This window comes from Nipponia nippon, unplaced genomic scaffold (assembly GCF_047370975.1).
Source record: "Nipponia nippon isolate SJK-2023a ecotype South Korea unplaced genomic scaffold, ASM4737097v1 scaffold_1, whole genome shotgun sequence".
Lineage (NCBI taxonomy): Eukaryota > Metazoa > Chordata > Aves > Pelecaniformes > Threskiornithidae > Nipponia > Nipponia nippon.
The window spans coordinates 618,506-633,228 of NW_028262290.1; the positions used below are offsets into that span (position 1 = coordinate 618,506).

General features: G+C 61.0%; 1 protein-coding gene across 6 annotated transcripts in view; it reads left to right on the forward strand.

Annotated features, from left to right (window-relative positions):
- Positions 1–14,723, forward strand: part of MROH1 (maestro heat like repeat family member 1) — a 56,189-nt gene that overhangs the window by 1,087 nt on the left and 40,379 nt on the right. For 5 of the 6 annotated variants that reach the window (XM_087731338.1, XM_087731484.1, XM_087731420.1 and 2 more), the window contains exons 2-11: positions 1,043–1,188; positions 1,589–1,720; positions 2,270–2,432; positions 3,286–3,384; positions 9,219–9,370; positions 9,873–10,013; positions 10,753–10,845; positions 12,078–12,156; positions 13,546–13,659; positions 14,001–14,074. In XM_087731338.1, coding sequence (XP_087587464.1) covers positions 1,043–1,188; positions 1,589–1,720; positions 2,270–2,432; positions 3,286–3,384; positions 9,219–9,370; positions 9,873–10,013; positions 10,753–10,845; positions 12,078–12,156; positions 13,546–13,659; positions 14,001–14,074 — 1,193 coding nt within the window. The remainder of the gene's footprint in view (positions 1–1,042; positions 1,189–1,588; positions 1,721–2,269; positions 2,433–3,285; positions 3,385–9,218; positions 9,371–9,872; positions 10,014–10,752; positions 10,846–12,077; positions 12,157–13,545; positions 13,660–14,000; positions 14,075–14,723) is intronic. The other variant, XM_087731631.1, reaches the window with a different exon arrangement.

Consider the following 14,723-nt stretch of genomic DNA (forward strand, 5'->3'; position numbering starts at 1 on the left):
CTGAAACTAATTAACCTTATTCCGACAAAGGCCCTAGTGAGAAATGCACTGCTCCACAAGAACAATTAGGCTCTTGGAGCAGAGTCGCTGGCTGGTGGGTCTGAGGGAGCAGCTCTGGTCCGCAGGCGCCTGGCTCGCCGCCGGCAGGACCTCGGTGGGCTCCGTCCCTCTGCCCGCTGCCGCTGGGGCGGCGTTTTTAACAGGGGCCCCGTAACCTCGGGCAGCGGAGGGTGCCGTGCCTGGAGACGGCGCGTTGCTGCCGGTGCCCCAGGGCCGGGACGAGGGCCGCTGTCGCCTCTGCTCCCGGGGCTGTTCCCAGGAGGCAGCTGGTTAGCGTGGCCGGAGGGATGGGAATACCGGGGAGGACTTTGCCGGGTATTAGCTCCTAACCGATGGCATCCGCTCACCCTCCTAGAGCCTCGCCTGGCGGTGGGATTCAGCACCACCACCACGAGGGCCGTGGGGCTCCTCCAGCCCCTGACCCTCAAGGACGTGTCCTTGGTAGGTCCCACGTCGTGTCAGCCCCGTGCGGGTTCCCCAGGCACCTCAGACGGTGCCGGTGCCTGGCTGTACAGCGGATCCCATCCCCCGGTGCTGCTGCCCAGCCCTGGTCTGAAATCTCCAGTGTAATAAATCCCTCCTTTCTTGCTCCAGCGAGAAACCTTAGAGCCAAGTTCACCTTGGCGCTGAGGCTGACGTGGTGCTGAGCAGTATCCATAGGGTCTGCCGCAAAAAAAAAAACCTGGGAAGCGTCCAGCCCAGCTTGGGGGATGAGGGTGAATGAGCCCCTGGGGACGGGGAAGGGCCGCGCGCAGGGCGTCTTCATGTCACGGGTGAGTTATCTTGGACGGCGAGCTGAGAAGGAACGGTTTTGGTAGGTGTTTGTTGAGTGGGAAACAAAACGGCCGGTGAAGCTGAATTTAGCTGCGCACATGGCTCGTGGAAGGACGAAAACGCCCAGAGGCTCTTCTGTTGCTGTTCTTGTTAGTCCAGGAGATGTTCAGAGAATACAAAGTCTTTGCAACTTGCCTGTCTTGCTCAGGGCTTGCTACGACGTTGATGGATGCCACGACAGATAAGGACCCGCTAGTCCAGGAGCAGATCTACAATGCCTTGTGCTACCTGGGGGACTCCGAGCCGGAGGAGATCCTCAATGCCTGTGACGAGTACCTCCGGCAGCACGACAAGGTAGGGGTCTGCTCTGCTCGGTCCGGGGAGCGTCAGCAGGGTGAGAAATATTCCCTGGCGGCTCGGGGATATTGGCTCTGCCGGCAAGCGAGGGAGATAACTGGGAGGATCTGGTCTAAAAGAGTGGTGGGTGAGCTGGCTGAGAAGCCTGGTCCAAGGCGCTGGAGGTTGTGCAGGTGAAGAAATGGTATAATACGCTGTTGTGGATGAGAAACGGAGTAAAACTGATGGAGTTTTCAGTGTTGTCCAAGTCGTTGCCTTTTTCTGTGTGGTGGAAATGCTAGCCAGTCCCTTGCCGGGGATTTCGCAGCCTGGGGTGTGCAGGTTTCGCTCGCCCCGGGGCAGCCGCAGTGCCTGTGCTCAGCTTGGCTGACCGGCCGCTTTCTCCCTCCCTTTTCAGCTGGCCTACCCGCACCGGGTGATCATCCTGAAGGCAATGGAGACTGTGGTGAAGGACAGCATCGCCCTCCTGGACAAAAGCACAGCGAAGGTGGTTATCTTCCTGGCGTCTAATGAGATGACCAAGTCAAAGGTATGACCTGGAAGCTCCGGCTCCTCATGTCCTTATTCTCGACCGGCCCCTTTCTGCCCCTGATGCCGTCGTCGCCGTAGATGCTGCGGGCCTGGGGCTGTCCCAGCGGCAGCAGGTACTGGGACTGCTCTCGTGGAAGGGAAGGGCTAATTGCACACTGTCTTCTGGACTTGGGATGGTGGAGGGAGTAGGGGGATGGGCTCCGTTCCTCTCTCTGGGGAGAGATGAGGATGGTTTGGCTGACAGCTTTCTTCCAGCACGGCATGCCTACACAGCTAAATAAAATTTGGTTGCTGATAAGGAGGACCTGGACAGGCAGGCGGGTGTTAGAGCGGGAAGGAGCAGAGCCTTGAGGGGCTGCCCGTCCAGGGGGGGAAAGGATCACGTCTGAATCTTGAGCCTGATGTCAAGCCCGCCCTGTGCAATCCTCCACGGCGTTTGGAGCCGGGCACGACGTGTGGCATTTAAATGAAGCAGAAGCAGCCTCCTGGGGAGGCCGCGCGTCTGACGCAGGGTCTGTTCTGACGCGGGTTCCTCCGTCCGCGCCAGGAGGTGATCCGGGACTGGCAGCAAGCCGCGAGCAACGTCCTTGTTGCGGTGGGGCAGCGCTTCATCAACAAGGTGATGGAGGAGGTGCTCACCAAGTTTCAGCCGGGGATCCTGCCGCACTACTTCGTCATGCAGACGTTTGCAAACCTCTCTGTGTCAAACGGTGAGTTGGCAACCTGCCGCCCCTGCCTGTGGCCGCTGGTCTGCATTGGGAAGAGCCGTGGCAGCGTCGTGTGCTTCGGGTGTTGTAGTTCACGCCGTACCCAAATAGCTCTGCAGCGGGGCACCTCCGCAGCGTCGCGCGTGCTGAGCCAGCCAGCGTCCTTCAAAACAAACTTCTCGGGGTCTTACAGCTTAGGCTTGACGCTGCTGAGGGGTTTGCTCTGCAAAGTAACTTAGTGATGAAATGCACTGAAAAACCAGTAAAGAGCAGTACGGCGAGATGGAGCGCTATCAGCGGTACCTGGCACAGGGTACCCGGAGCGCAGAGGAGCTGAGTCCCTGTAAAAGTGGGTTTCGCAGCTCAGCTGAATCTCTTGATAACGTTTGCTGCTTAAAAGCAGCAGGAATTGGAGCTGCCTGGCCCTTGTCCTTAGAGAATTCCCTGCTGGGCTCTTGTTCCCAGCCATCCTAGAAACCCGGGGTTGATAGTTCTAGGATGGGACTTCTGAAAAGGAGTCTGACTGTGGAAAGATCCGATGATGCCAGCAGCAAGCGGGACGTAGCCTGCAGCTCACCGACTTTGAGAAACAGTTGTGAACTTCAGGGGCTCGGAGGAGCGAGCTGCTCTGTGCCAGAGCTGTCCCCGCCACGGGCTGGGGCGGCCAGCTCCCGCCCGGGGCTGTCGGCATCTCTTGTGTGGCAAAACCGGGCTCCTGGCTGGCAGCGGACGCCTGGCTGCGGCAAGGCGGGTTTTTCTGGGTGCCCATGCAATCCCGCTGGGTCTGTGCCTGGCGCAGCTGCGGAGCGGCACTTGTGGGTTTGCTGCAAGTGAGCCTTTCCTGCTTTCTTCCCAGTGTTCGGAATGGTGCCTTTTCTCAACTCCATCCTCGGGACGATGCTGCCCATGCTGGGAATGGCCAAACAGGACCACATGAAGTCCGTCTTCTGCTACGGTAAGGTGTTTCTGGATCTTCTGAGACGGCAGTGTGTTTAGATGTGGTGTGGGAGACTTTTTGCTTTCCCTGGAAAAGGAGGGACTGTGGATGGGGGCTGGAGAGCTGGCTCGGACGGACCTATCCCGAACGTCTGGGAACAGGGAGCTGGCTGGCTCTGGGGAGGGATGGATAGCTGTCAGCGCTAGGTCGCTGGGGCCCAGCAAAAGTCCTTCTCCATCTCCTAGCTGATCCCTGTCACTCCCATTTAGTAGCCCAGTGAGTACTGGTCTCACAGCAGCGAGCTGAATATGTGCAGGGTGCCCAGGTGGCCAAGAGGGCCAACGGCATCCTGGCTTGTATCAGGCACAGTGTGGCCAGCAGGAGCAGGGCAGGGATCGTCCCCCTGTGCTGGGCACTGGGGAGGCCGCCCCTCGAATGCTGTGCTCAGCGCTGGGCCCCTCACCCCAAGGCGGCCATGGAGGGGCTGGAGCGTGGCCAGAGCAGGGCAGCGAGGCTGGGGCAGGGGCTGGAGCCCAAGGCTGGGGAGGAGCGGCTGGGGGAGCTGGGGGGGCTCAGCCTGGAGAAGAGGAGGCTGAGGGGAGCCCTCATCGCTCTCGGCAACGGCCTGAAAGGAGGCTGGAGCCGGGGGGGTCGGTCTCTTCTCCCCAGGAACAAGCGATGGGACGAGAGGGAACGGCCTCAAGCTGCGCCAGGGCAGGGTTGGGTTGGGTATCAGGGACAATTCCTCCCCCAAAGGGCTGTCAGGCCCTGGCCCAGGCTGCCCGGGGCAGGGGCTGAGTCCCCGTCCCTGGAGGTGTCTAAAAGCCAAGGAGATGTGGTGCTGAGGGCCATGGTTTAGTGGTGGCCTTGGAAGTGCTGGGCGAACGGTTGGACTCGATGATCTTAAAGGCCTTTTCCAACCTAAACCATTCTGTGATTCTACTGGTGCCCTTCGCTTTCTCCTCTGGCAAAGAGGCCATGGATACCCCAGAGCTGTCCTGACTCAGGTCGAGGTGACCGGCCCGCTGGGATGCGCTACTCGAGACCCTTTTATAAACCAGACTGTGCCTTTATTAAGTCCTTGAACCCGGCACCAGCGTTAGCCCTGATCAGGAATTGTGAGGGGGGATGCAGCGACGGTGCCAGGCCAGCTCTCGTCCAAGCCACTTCTGTAATTCTCATACGCCGCTTTCAGGATGTGACACTTTTGGCGGGCTGGCAGGGTGTCACGGGGCTCCCTTCTCGTGATGCCCTCCTCCAGCCCTGGGCTTGCTGAAAGCCACCGCTTCTGCAGTGGGATCTGGTGCAGAAATACCAGCATTTACACAGCTGACCAACAGCCTACTCGGTTGTCCCTTGGTCTCTAGCCGGAGCTGATCCGCTTTCACCTGGACACGGTGGCCCATTGTGGCCGTGTGGCTCCTGGCCCGAGTTGCTTTGTGTTTGTTCAGCAGTGAGATGCTCTCCCGAGGTCGGGGCGGCAGCATCTGCGTCTCGGTGCGCAGCGCCGAGCAGCTTAATTGCAGGAGGCTGGGCACGGCGCGACGGCCTCCTTAATATCCAGCAGAGGATCCTCGGGATCTGTGGTTTGCTTTCTATAGCTGGGCAAAAAGAAGGGGTGATCTGGGGGAGTGCGGGTTCAAGGGCTCTGACGGATACCGCGGGAGCTGCCGGAGCACGCCGCTGGTGCCGGCGCTCTTATCTCTCGCTGATACTCGCACCCAAGGCCTGGGAATGCTGATGTGGCTCTGCGCCTCGAGGAACGCATAGGAGGAGCGGGAGCCTCCCGAGCAGCCCTGCAAACCGCAGGGGTGGATGTAGGACTGCGTTCAGCAGCACCTGTTTCTCCTGGAAACGATGAGGTTTGTGTCTGAACTCGTTACTGGGATCTGCTGCAGTCCGGTGACCAGTTTACGCTATCGGACGTGAAGGGCTGCTCCGACCTTAAGGACTCTTGTTCTGTTATGTTGAGCTCAAAGCGAGAACGTGCAGCTCTCTAAGCTGTTTCTGTGCAGGCGCCTTCTCAGAAAGCCAGAGCCGAGGTCAGGCGCTCCCAGTGAACGCAAAGCATCCTCCTTCAGCCAAGCCCAACCAGGCCCCTGGGCGGGTTTAGCCATGTTGGTGTTGGCAGCTCGGGTGGTTTAGGCTGGCTGCGGGCAATCGCAGACGGAGGGCTACGTGTTTATGGACGGGAGGTCTGCTGCTATTCCTGTCTGAGATGGCTTCTCAGCGGGCCCTGGCCCTGCGGAGAAGGGATCCTTCTGCTCGGGCACGGTGGGGAGGACCAGCACGGCCCGGGGGGCTGGTCAGACTTGGTTCTCAGGTTCGGGCAGCTCTTCCAGGGCAGCCTTCCACCGCCAGCAGCTCCTTCACCTTCATCGCTTCCAGCAATCGCTGCTTTGGGCTTTCTGCTCCCCACTCTCTCTGCTTTGTCCTGAGAAACGCGAAGTCCCGGGTCCGCACGTGTTCCTCCCAAAACGGCTCCGTAGCTGCTGCCACTGAGGCACGGTCAGTTTGTTGTTCTTGCAGCATGCTTGCAACTTCTTAACTCGTATCCTAAAGCGCTGCCGGTGAATCCCTCTTCATCCCTGTTCATCTGGGATGAAGCCAGCGGGGTTCAGCTGCCTGCGAAATTCAGAAGGCATCACCTGCCGGCATGCTGGATTTCTGGCTCCATATGGTTTCTGTATAATTTTTTGCCAAAGTTTTCAATAACTGAAAGGCAGATGAGGTAACTCGGGAGTCGGCACAACTGTGCAACGCGGGCAGGTCTTTTTGGGGCGGTTTTGCTGTTCCAGGGTGGGACAGGGCCAAGGAGGTACCGGACTGCTGGGTAGTTGCATGGAGCTTGATCTGGACTGAATGCGGGGATGGAGAGGTGGGTCTGGGGACGTGCTCCTGGTTTTACCGCTCCGGAGGAGTCAGCAAGGTGCCGCTTTCTGACTTGGGAGCGGCGTGGCCCCGCTGTCGGGAAGGGAATGAGCTTCCCAGCTGTGGCCTAACACCTTGCTGGCCGGAGTAGCTATTGCTCCCAGGCTCCTGGCTACAAGCTTTCTTTAAAAACACAACAAAAAAAAAAGTAAAGCCAGGCACAACATTGCCCGTCACCCTCGCATCCGCCTGTCTTTAGGCTGGGGGAGGACTTGTAGGTGATGTTTTTGGCTGGGCATGTTCGCTTCTGTCAAGACAAACTGGTCACAGAAACTTTAGGAGGACTTAACTGAAGCAAGGGCGTGTTGGCTCCAGCCTGGAGATGGAGTGAAGATGGGGTCTGGATTTCGCTCTCCGCTCCAGCAAGGCGCTGGGTGTGACGGGGGTGAGCCGGGGACCTTCCTGACCCCCCCGAGGCGGGCATCGACGCAAACTCACAGTTTCTGCCCAAAGAGCAGCCAGACCCTCCCCGCTGCCAGTGTGTTCTCGGCAGCACAAGCTCCGCTGTGCAGCATCGGACCCTGGTGGTCCATTGTCCCTGTGTCCCCTCCGAGCCCTGCCCATCCCTCTGAGCCGTGGGGAGCAGGTTGGGGGGTTCTGCCCCCCCGTTAAGGACAGCAGCAGACCAGGGCTCGGCCCCGAGGGCGATGGTCTCTTCCAGCAGGCAGGGAAGCACTTGCAGTACTTTTCTTGCGTGCCCCTGGCTGGGTTGCAGCCTCCGGGTGAGGAGGCATGTGATTGAAATGATCTGGCTTTGGTACGAGGTCGCGGAGTGACTCAGCACCTCTGATCCTACTGGGCTGAAAATAAACAACCGCCGTAGGCGAGGAGGGAGCAGAGGCTGTGCAACCCCTGCCGCGGAGCCTCGGTGTGCAGCGCAGGGTGCCGGGGTCTTCTCTTGGGAGCCCCCTCTCCTCTTCCTCCTCCTGCGGGAACCCGCTTCCTCCTCCGGCTGCGATAACGTGGGCGCATCGAGCGTCGGCGGGGGCCCCGAGAGCTGGCGTGCCCTCGTGTCATCTCGCAGCCTCGGGGGCCGCGTCAGCCTCTCCGTCCCACTGCTGTGGGGTCCCATGGGCACGAGGGATCAGGCATGACCGGGCTCCAGAGTCCCCAGCTGATAGCGTGGGCACCGGTCAGACAGCACCGAGCGGTGGTTGTGCCAGAAATGCGATGCTCCTCCATCGCGTCTTGCTGCAACACGGGGCCAGCCGCTTGTGTCCTTCAGTTTTCCATCTTCTGCCATGATCCCACTGTGGGAGACCTCCTGCCCAGGGTGCCAGGGCATCACGGGTTTTTTTTCGTCACCCCGTTAGTGCGGGACATCGCTTGCAAGGTCTCCTTCCCCAGAGGAGCTGAGCAGGCTCCTGCTGAGCGACTTTCTGGCAGGAGCGGGGCTGTCGTGCCCGAGGAGGGACGGCTCGGTCCCATGGGTGTCCCATGGGCGCAGCGGCCTTTTCCCCAGGGTGCTGCTGTGGGACCGTCCGCAGGAGCCATCCTTCTCTAGCAGGAGAGGGGCCGCTGAGCTCGTCCTGGGCGGGCTGCTCCGGCTGGCCCTGCTTGAGCCGGGGCTGGGACCCCGTGAGCTCTGGGGGTGCCTCTGCCCTCGAGCGAGCTGCGATCCTTCTCCTCTCCCCTCACCTCAGCCTCACCCCCCGGGGGTCCCACTCCGGTGGCCCGTGGCGGTGCCGGCAGCCAGGGCTCCAGCCCTGGCCGGGTTGGCAGCACGACAGCAGCTCTGCAAGCCCCAGGCTGCTTCGCTTGGTAGGAAAAAGCTAGCGAAGGGTGAGGAAGCTTCAAGAGCCTCGCTGTGCACTAAGGGATCGAGGAAGGGAGCGCAGGCATGCCCCTGGCAGCACCTGGAGGGGAAGCAGGGTCCGTGCGCCCGCGTTCTGGTGCCTTGGGGCCCCGGGATGGGGCTGGAAGGAGCTGAGGGACAGACGGACAGACAGGTGCACTGGGGCTGTGGGTCGGACGGGGCAGCCGGGCAGGGCTTGCAGCAAGTGGTGCTTCCCAGGGCTGCCCATGAAAGGCCGGTACGGGGACGCTGCTTGGGCAAACCTGCCCAGAGCACCGGCAGCCTGCCCGCCACGTCCGTGGTCAGCAGCAGCGTGGGGCTCAGCCCGCGGAGGTTCGTGGTGAGCACCTGCAGCGACGTCCCGCGCGGGAGCTCCTGGAGCTGGGAGCCTTTTTGGTGCGCTCCGCTGTTGGATAACACCCAAAATAAAACCACGGGGGTGTTTGCAGCCCTCAGGAGCTGTCAGCTGAGACCTGCTCCTGGTGTTAGGTGATCCCTCGCTGCCCCAGGAATGCTGTAAAGCCTGGGGGAACCCCGTAAAGCCACGGCAAAGGCTTCTTTGGTGGGGAGATGGAAGTTGGGTATCCCCGGGGTCAGCAGTCTCTAGCTGAGCCTCGTGTCCGAGCTAGGATGTGTGCCTTTACGCACACACGCTCTTGTCACCGGTCCACTTGGCAGCAGGAAGAACAACGTGTGCTCACACGCAGCGCTTGCTGGCCCAGGGACCAGGCGAACTCGTTGAGCTGCGGTGCTCTGGCTTGCCTGTGGCTGCGAGGCTTTAATTCTTGGCCGCCCTAGCTGCTAACGAACGCGTAGAAATAACCCGTGTGGCAAATCCGGGCTCCCGTGGGTCAGCGGAGCTGGGTCTCTGGAGTTGGTTATATCAACCCTGGCCCAGGAAGCGGAAAGCAGCGTGTATCTCTGGCGTGGCTGCCCGCCAGGATCCCTCGTAGCCAGGGCGCCTCTCGGGAAGTCTCTCAGCCTGCCAGGGAGAGTCCTGGTGCATCTGCTATCCCTTGAGAAGCTGCCCAGTAAAACAGCATGTCAACCGTCTGCTTTTTGGAGGGGCTAAAACAAACACTGTCTTGTACGCGTGGAAAGTCTAACGACGCGATCTGTCTCCCAGCTCTGCAGCACTTCAGTGAGAGCATCCAGGAGTACTTGGCGAACTTGGACAAGGCCCCGGACCCCACAGTCAGGAAGGACACCTTCTCAAACGAGATCTTCAGCGCGTACGAAGTGCTCTTCAACAGCTGGCTGCAGCACCGGGAAGCCAAGGTGGGGGGACGGGGGCATGGCGGGACCACCCTGGGGTGGGGGGCTGTTAGCCTGACGTCGGCCTCGCAGCATCTCAGCTGCGCCCTTTCGTAAGGACGTGGCCCCCAGAAGAGCAAGCCCCCGGCTCTGATGTGGGGCTGGATTTCTGCTTGCGCCCTGCAGCTCTGCGGGGTTCCCTCTGTCCTCGTGTCCCACACGTAACGCGTGCAGAGCGGGTCGCTTGCTCCCCGTTGTGGGAGAGCGGAGCATGGGGTGCTTCTGCAGCCCTTTGGGGGACAGCCTGGGCATATGCCACAGCCAGGAGATGGCCGGCCAGGTTTTGTCCTCTGCTGAGCTCCCCTTGCGCTTGGACTGGCAAAGCCAGGTGAAACGCTCTCCCTGCCTCTGCCCAGAGGCTTCTGGAAGCACCAGGGAGAGCTTCCGTAGCAGCAGAGCGACGCTGCGGCAGGCCTGTCTGCCCAGGGCCTGGGCCAGGCTGTTGACGCGCAGTCTCTCCCCGCAGCTGAGACTGGCCGTGGTGGAGGCTATGGGACCTATGAGCTACCTGATGCCCAGTGAAAAGCTGGAGGAGCAGCTCCCTAAGCTGATTCCCGGCATCCTTGCCCTCTACAAGAAGCACACGGAGGCCTTCTACATATCCAAGGTAAGCAGCTCTGAGCGCTGGTGTCGCCAGCCGGGGACCCGTCCCCGTCCCTATCGACTGGGAGCCTTGCTGAGGCGTAGGCTGGGCAGCGTACCTCTGCCCGCCGGCCGCGGGTTGTGCTGCGGTTCGGTGGTGCCGACAGCTGTCCGTGAATGCAGGAGGGACGCTGAGCAGCGGCTCTGCCCGTCCCGGAGAGCAGCGTGCGGCCGTGTGGGAAAGCGGCAGCAGCAAAGCGGTCTCAGTCCTTACCTTACCGACGGTGTCACACAGGTCACACCATGCCTCCGCCCAGCTGGACTGGGCTGCAACCCCCTTTTCCACATGAGATTCCCTCTCCCTGCATCGTGATCCCTCTTGCTACTGAGCCCGAGCCTCAGGTGGTTGTGCCCAGTGATCTGGGAGGATGGCGTGGGCTGCAGCCCGTCTCTGCTGCCGTCTCCAGGCTCTCTGCCGTGTGCCCGGTTCTCCCTGTACACCCAGCCGTGGCTTGCAGCGGCCAGCGTGCCTCTTCGTGGCCTCCTGCCATGGCGTCTGGGGGAGGGGCAGCTCTTGGGAGCACCCGAGCTGTGTCCCCCTGTAGAGGATGGATTATGGGGCTCGCTGCCGCCGTGGTGGGTTCGTGATCGCTGCTCTTGCCTGCAGTCCCTCCCCTTGGGCTGGCATAGCACGGAGTCACGACCCTCTGCCCTCTGGAGCCCAGGTATTTTCCTGACGCTAACTGCAACCCGGTCTCTTGCAGAGCCTCTGCCAGATCCTGGAAGCTTCTGTCAACATCGGCAGCCGCAGCCTTGATGTGCAGCTGGACTCCCTCCTGGGCACCCTGCACCCCCAGGTAAGGGCCGGGCAGGGAGCAGCCGCCCGCGGGAGGGTGCTGGGGGGAAGGTGGGATTCTTCTGAGGTGTAACGCTGGAGCCTGCCCGTGAGCTCGGTCCGCAGGGCTCGAGGCTTCCCCTGGGTCAGCCTGAGACCGGGGCGTGCAGCCTGCTCGGCTTTTCTGTCCCTGGTCGTGCCCCTCTGAGGCTCACAGCTTCTCTGCCGCTCACCGGTGGTGCTGCCAGCTCTCGGGCTCTGGTGTACGATATATCGAAGGAGTCACACGTGCAGTTGAGCTGTCTGAAGCGGGAGCAGCTCTGGCTGCGCAGTTATGCAGCAAATTGAAAACAAACACCTCAAAATCAATGGACCTTTTAAAAAGTTTGCTCTTTGAGGATAAGCGAGGGCATTGACTCGCCACGGAGCAGCGACCGTGCAGGAGCCCTTCTCAGGCTGCTGAGCCCAGGCTCCTCCTCAGCCGTTCTTCAGCCGCAGGGGTGCAAGGTCTGTTGTATTACTAAACTCTTAAAATCACACTCCCGGGGCTGAAAACAGGTCTGAACGCTTTTTTTTTTTAATACTTAACTGACTCAGAGTCTTGGAAGCATTCAGCAGAGAGGCTGTGCTTTAAAATACACACTCTACCAAAAGTGGTGCATAACAACCGAGTACAGTAACGGTGCCGTTGGTAGGAACTGCTGCTTGATGACGGGCTTCGACGGGCAAAAGCTGCTCGCGGCTGCAGAGGGGCAGCTCTGGGGCTGCGGGATGTGGCTGGCCTCACGTGGCAGCTCTGGCTCAGTTGCAGACCAAAGTGTCTTTTTGGCAGACCAGAGCAAGCAGATGCACGTTGTCCTTGCTGCAACGTAAATTGAATTAAGAGCCTGAATCATTTTAGTAGCACCGGGAAGGGTTGACTCATGTTGAAGATGTTCCAGCGGAGGCCGGTGGTCTCCGCTGGGTGGCGGGGCACGTTCAAACAAGGTCCCGTGGCTCCTGAGCAGGCACCTCATTCCCAAGTGGTCTCCTTGAGATGATTTAACCTGCTGCGAGCACAGGCAGAGCTCCGCTCGGCCAGCAGCGGGCAGAAAGCACCGCTCTGGGCATCCGTGTCATGGGATGCTGTCACCCAGGGCTTTGTCTGTCCCGAATCTCGGCATCGAGCACAGCTCTGCCTCTCCAGGGCTGGGTCTGCAGCTTGGCAGCGCCTGTTCCGGGTGACGTCCCTGACCACAGCCATTTCTCCCACAGATCTGTGCTCCTGCAGATCCATCGGTCCCCTTGACTGTTAAAAATCACACTGAGGTTCTTCGATGCTTCACCGTCCTGGGTAAGGGATGCTGTGGCGTGGCTGTCCTGAACCCCGCGGAGAGGTGTGGGTGTGCTGCACCGCCACTGGTGCTTTTCCTGGCGTTCCGTGGTCCTCTCCAAGGGGTTGTGGGGGGTGAATGCAGGGGTCTCAACTGGGCTTGGGGATATCGTGGCCGTCCCTCAGCCATGGGAGGGGAGGGGGGTGATTTCTGTCCTGGCTCTAGCCCGTGGCTTCAGGCTTGCAGAAGGCCGTGGCTTTGCCTGTCCCTAAAGGCTGGCGTCCAGGGAGAGCATCTCTCGCTGGGGCTCCTTGAGGAAGAGCACGGGGCCAGCTCTGCTCCCCTGGAGCTCACTGCTGGCTCAGGCCTGAGCGTCCCCTTCCAGGGACCTTCCCAAAGGCACCTGGCTCCGTTTCAAAGGTTTCTTCAGAGCTTTTGAGCTGTACCGTACGGCCCAGAGAGACCTCTCGAGCCAGGTCCTGCGGCGTGCCGCGCCTGTGCTTGGGGGCAGTAGAGGTAGTTTGGCTTTGGGGGTACCCTGCTCATCCGCACTCCTTGTTGCTGTATCTTGCGTACAGCTAATGCCATTGTTATCCTGGGTTACTGCAAACGTTCAGAGCACAGCGGGGTCCCCTGCGGTCGGACTGAGCAGGAGATGTGGGCTGACCTACAGCTTACGCGTTCCCAGCCCGTGTGTGAGCTCGGCGGCGGGAGTCCTGCCTCCCCCAGTTCTGGCTCTCCTCGCTGAACGGCCGTGGCACGGACAGAAGCGTGTGCAGTTGCCAGAAAAAGAGCAGTGGCGTGACAAGCTGCTGCGGAGTCGTGGCTGGGTGACGTCCCTTTCTTGCTAGCCTTTGCGAAGGCAAACCTGCGGGCGAGCTGCCTTTGCCTGAGCAATCTTCAGGCCGCCCTGCCTCGGCGCAGCCTGTCCCTCCCCAAACACGCCTCTCGGATGCCCACGGGTGTTGCTCCAATTTCAGCATCCATAGACCGGGTTTATTTTTAACAATCAAAATGTTTTGACGGACGGGGCGGCACTAGTTGGAAGGTATAATTTAAACTCCTTCAGCTCCTTGGAGAACGCAGGAAATTTGCTGAAAGCGCCAGGGAAAAGCTCAGGTCTGGATGTGAAGAGCAGGACGGGCCGGTTAGCCTGGCTGGCGGGGTGGCATGGCAGCAGGCCGCTTCCCTGGGGAGAGGAGGAGCGGCGCCTTCCAACCTCCACGTGGTTTGACGCAGCAGGCAAAGCCCTGCCGCGCGTAGCAGGCACGCAGCCCCCGACAGCACGTGGGGATACCCAGGGCGGGATGCCCCCGTGTAGGGGATGCGGTGCCTGCATCCCCAAGCTCTAGGCTGTGCGCCGTCCCTGGGACGATGCTCGTCCCTGACGGCTGGTTTGGCTCCTGCAGCCTGCTCGTTCCCTGACCGCGTCCTGGCCTTCCTCCTCCCGAAGCTGGAGAGCAGCAATGAGAGGACCCGTGTGGGGACGCTCCTCATCATGAGGCAGATCATCAACAGCGCCCGTGAGTACCGGGGCGGCTGCCACTCCGCCGGCCACGGTCCCTGTCGGGATCTCGAAGCAGGAAGGCGCGGAGGGGCTGCAGGGAGGCTTTCCCCATCCTCCGATGGGTCCCTTTCCATGAGTCCCCTCGTTCCCCTGCTGGGACCTGGGATGAGGAGAGGAGCCCATCCTTGGCTGCAGGATCAGGGGGAAGGAAACCAGTCTGGTGGCCCGGCCAGCTGGGAAGGGGGACAAGGGACAAAGTCTTCCCTATCCGGGAAAGAGGGTATTCGGGATCAGCAGCTCTGTCCTTGGCAGCTCTAGAGCATCACCGAGCTTCAGAGTCTGTCTGCTTTTTTTCAGCCTCTCAAATGGAAATTAAAAAGCCCTTCATTCTTTCATCCATGAAACTTCCTCTGCAAGACAGCAACAATAAGGTAAGCTGACTCTGCTCTTCTGCGGGGTGCTTCAGGGGTGAGGGTTTATTTCTGGGGCCCCGCACAGCCGTGCCCCCTGCCCCTGCCAGCCCGGCTGTCCTCTGCCGCCTCCTGTTGCTCGTCTCTCTCCTGGTTGGGGTTTTGGCAGTTCTGCCAAGGTGCCCAGAAGATACCCTCCCAGGAACGGGGGAGCACACGGGGACTCGACTTCTGTCTGCGCCCCGTGCAGAGAGCACGCCTGAGCGTCGGCAGCCCTGCCTAGCAGGGAGATTGCTGCTGCAAAGCACGGCCCTGCCTGGAGCGCTGCGTGTAAAGACAACGCGCGGCGCTGCCAGGAGCAGCAGGCTGCCGGTGACTCGGCTCACGCAGTCGCAGGGCGCGTCCCGCTTGCAAAACACAGACTTTGCTTTGCCAGATGTAACCCCGTGCGGTGGGTGGTGTGGCCGTGGGCTCCTGTCCGGTCCCCTCCGGACAGCCCCACAGACGTGAGCAGCGGGCAGCTGACCCCGCTGCCCCGTGCACTGCCCGGCTGCTGCTGGCAGAGCCCAAGCCCAGTTGTATGTAGGGCCTGTAATAACGTTCCCCGCTAGCGAGGAGGAGGAGGCGGTGGCGAAGGGCAGCTGTGAGGAGGACCCTGCAGTAGGCAGAA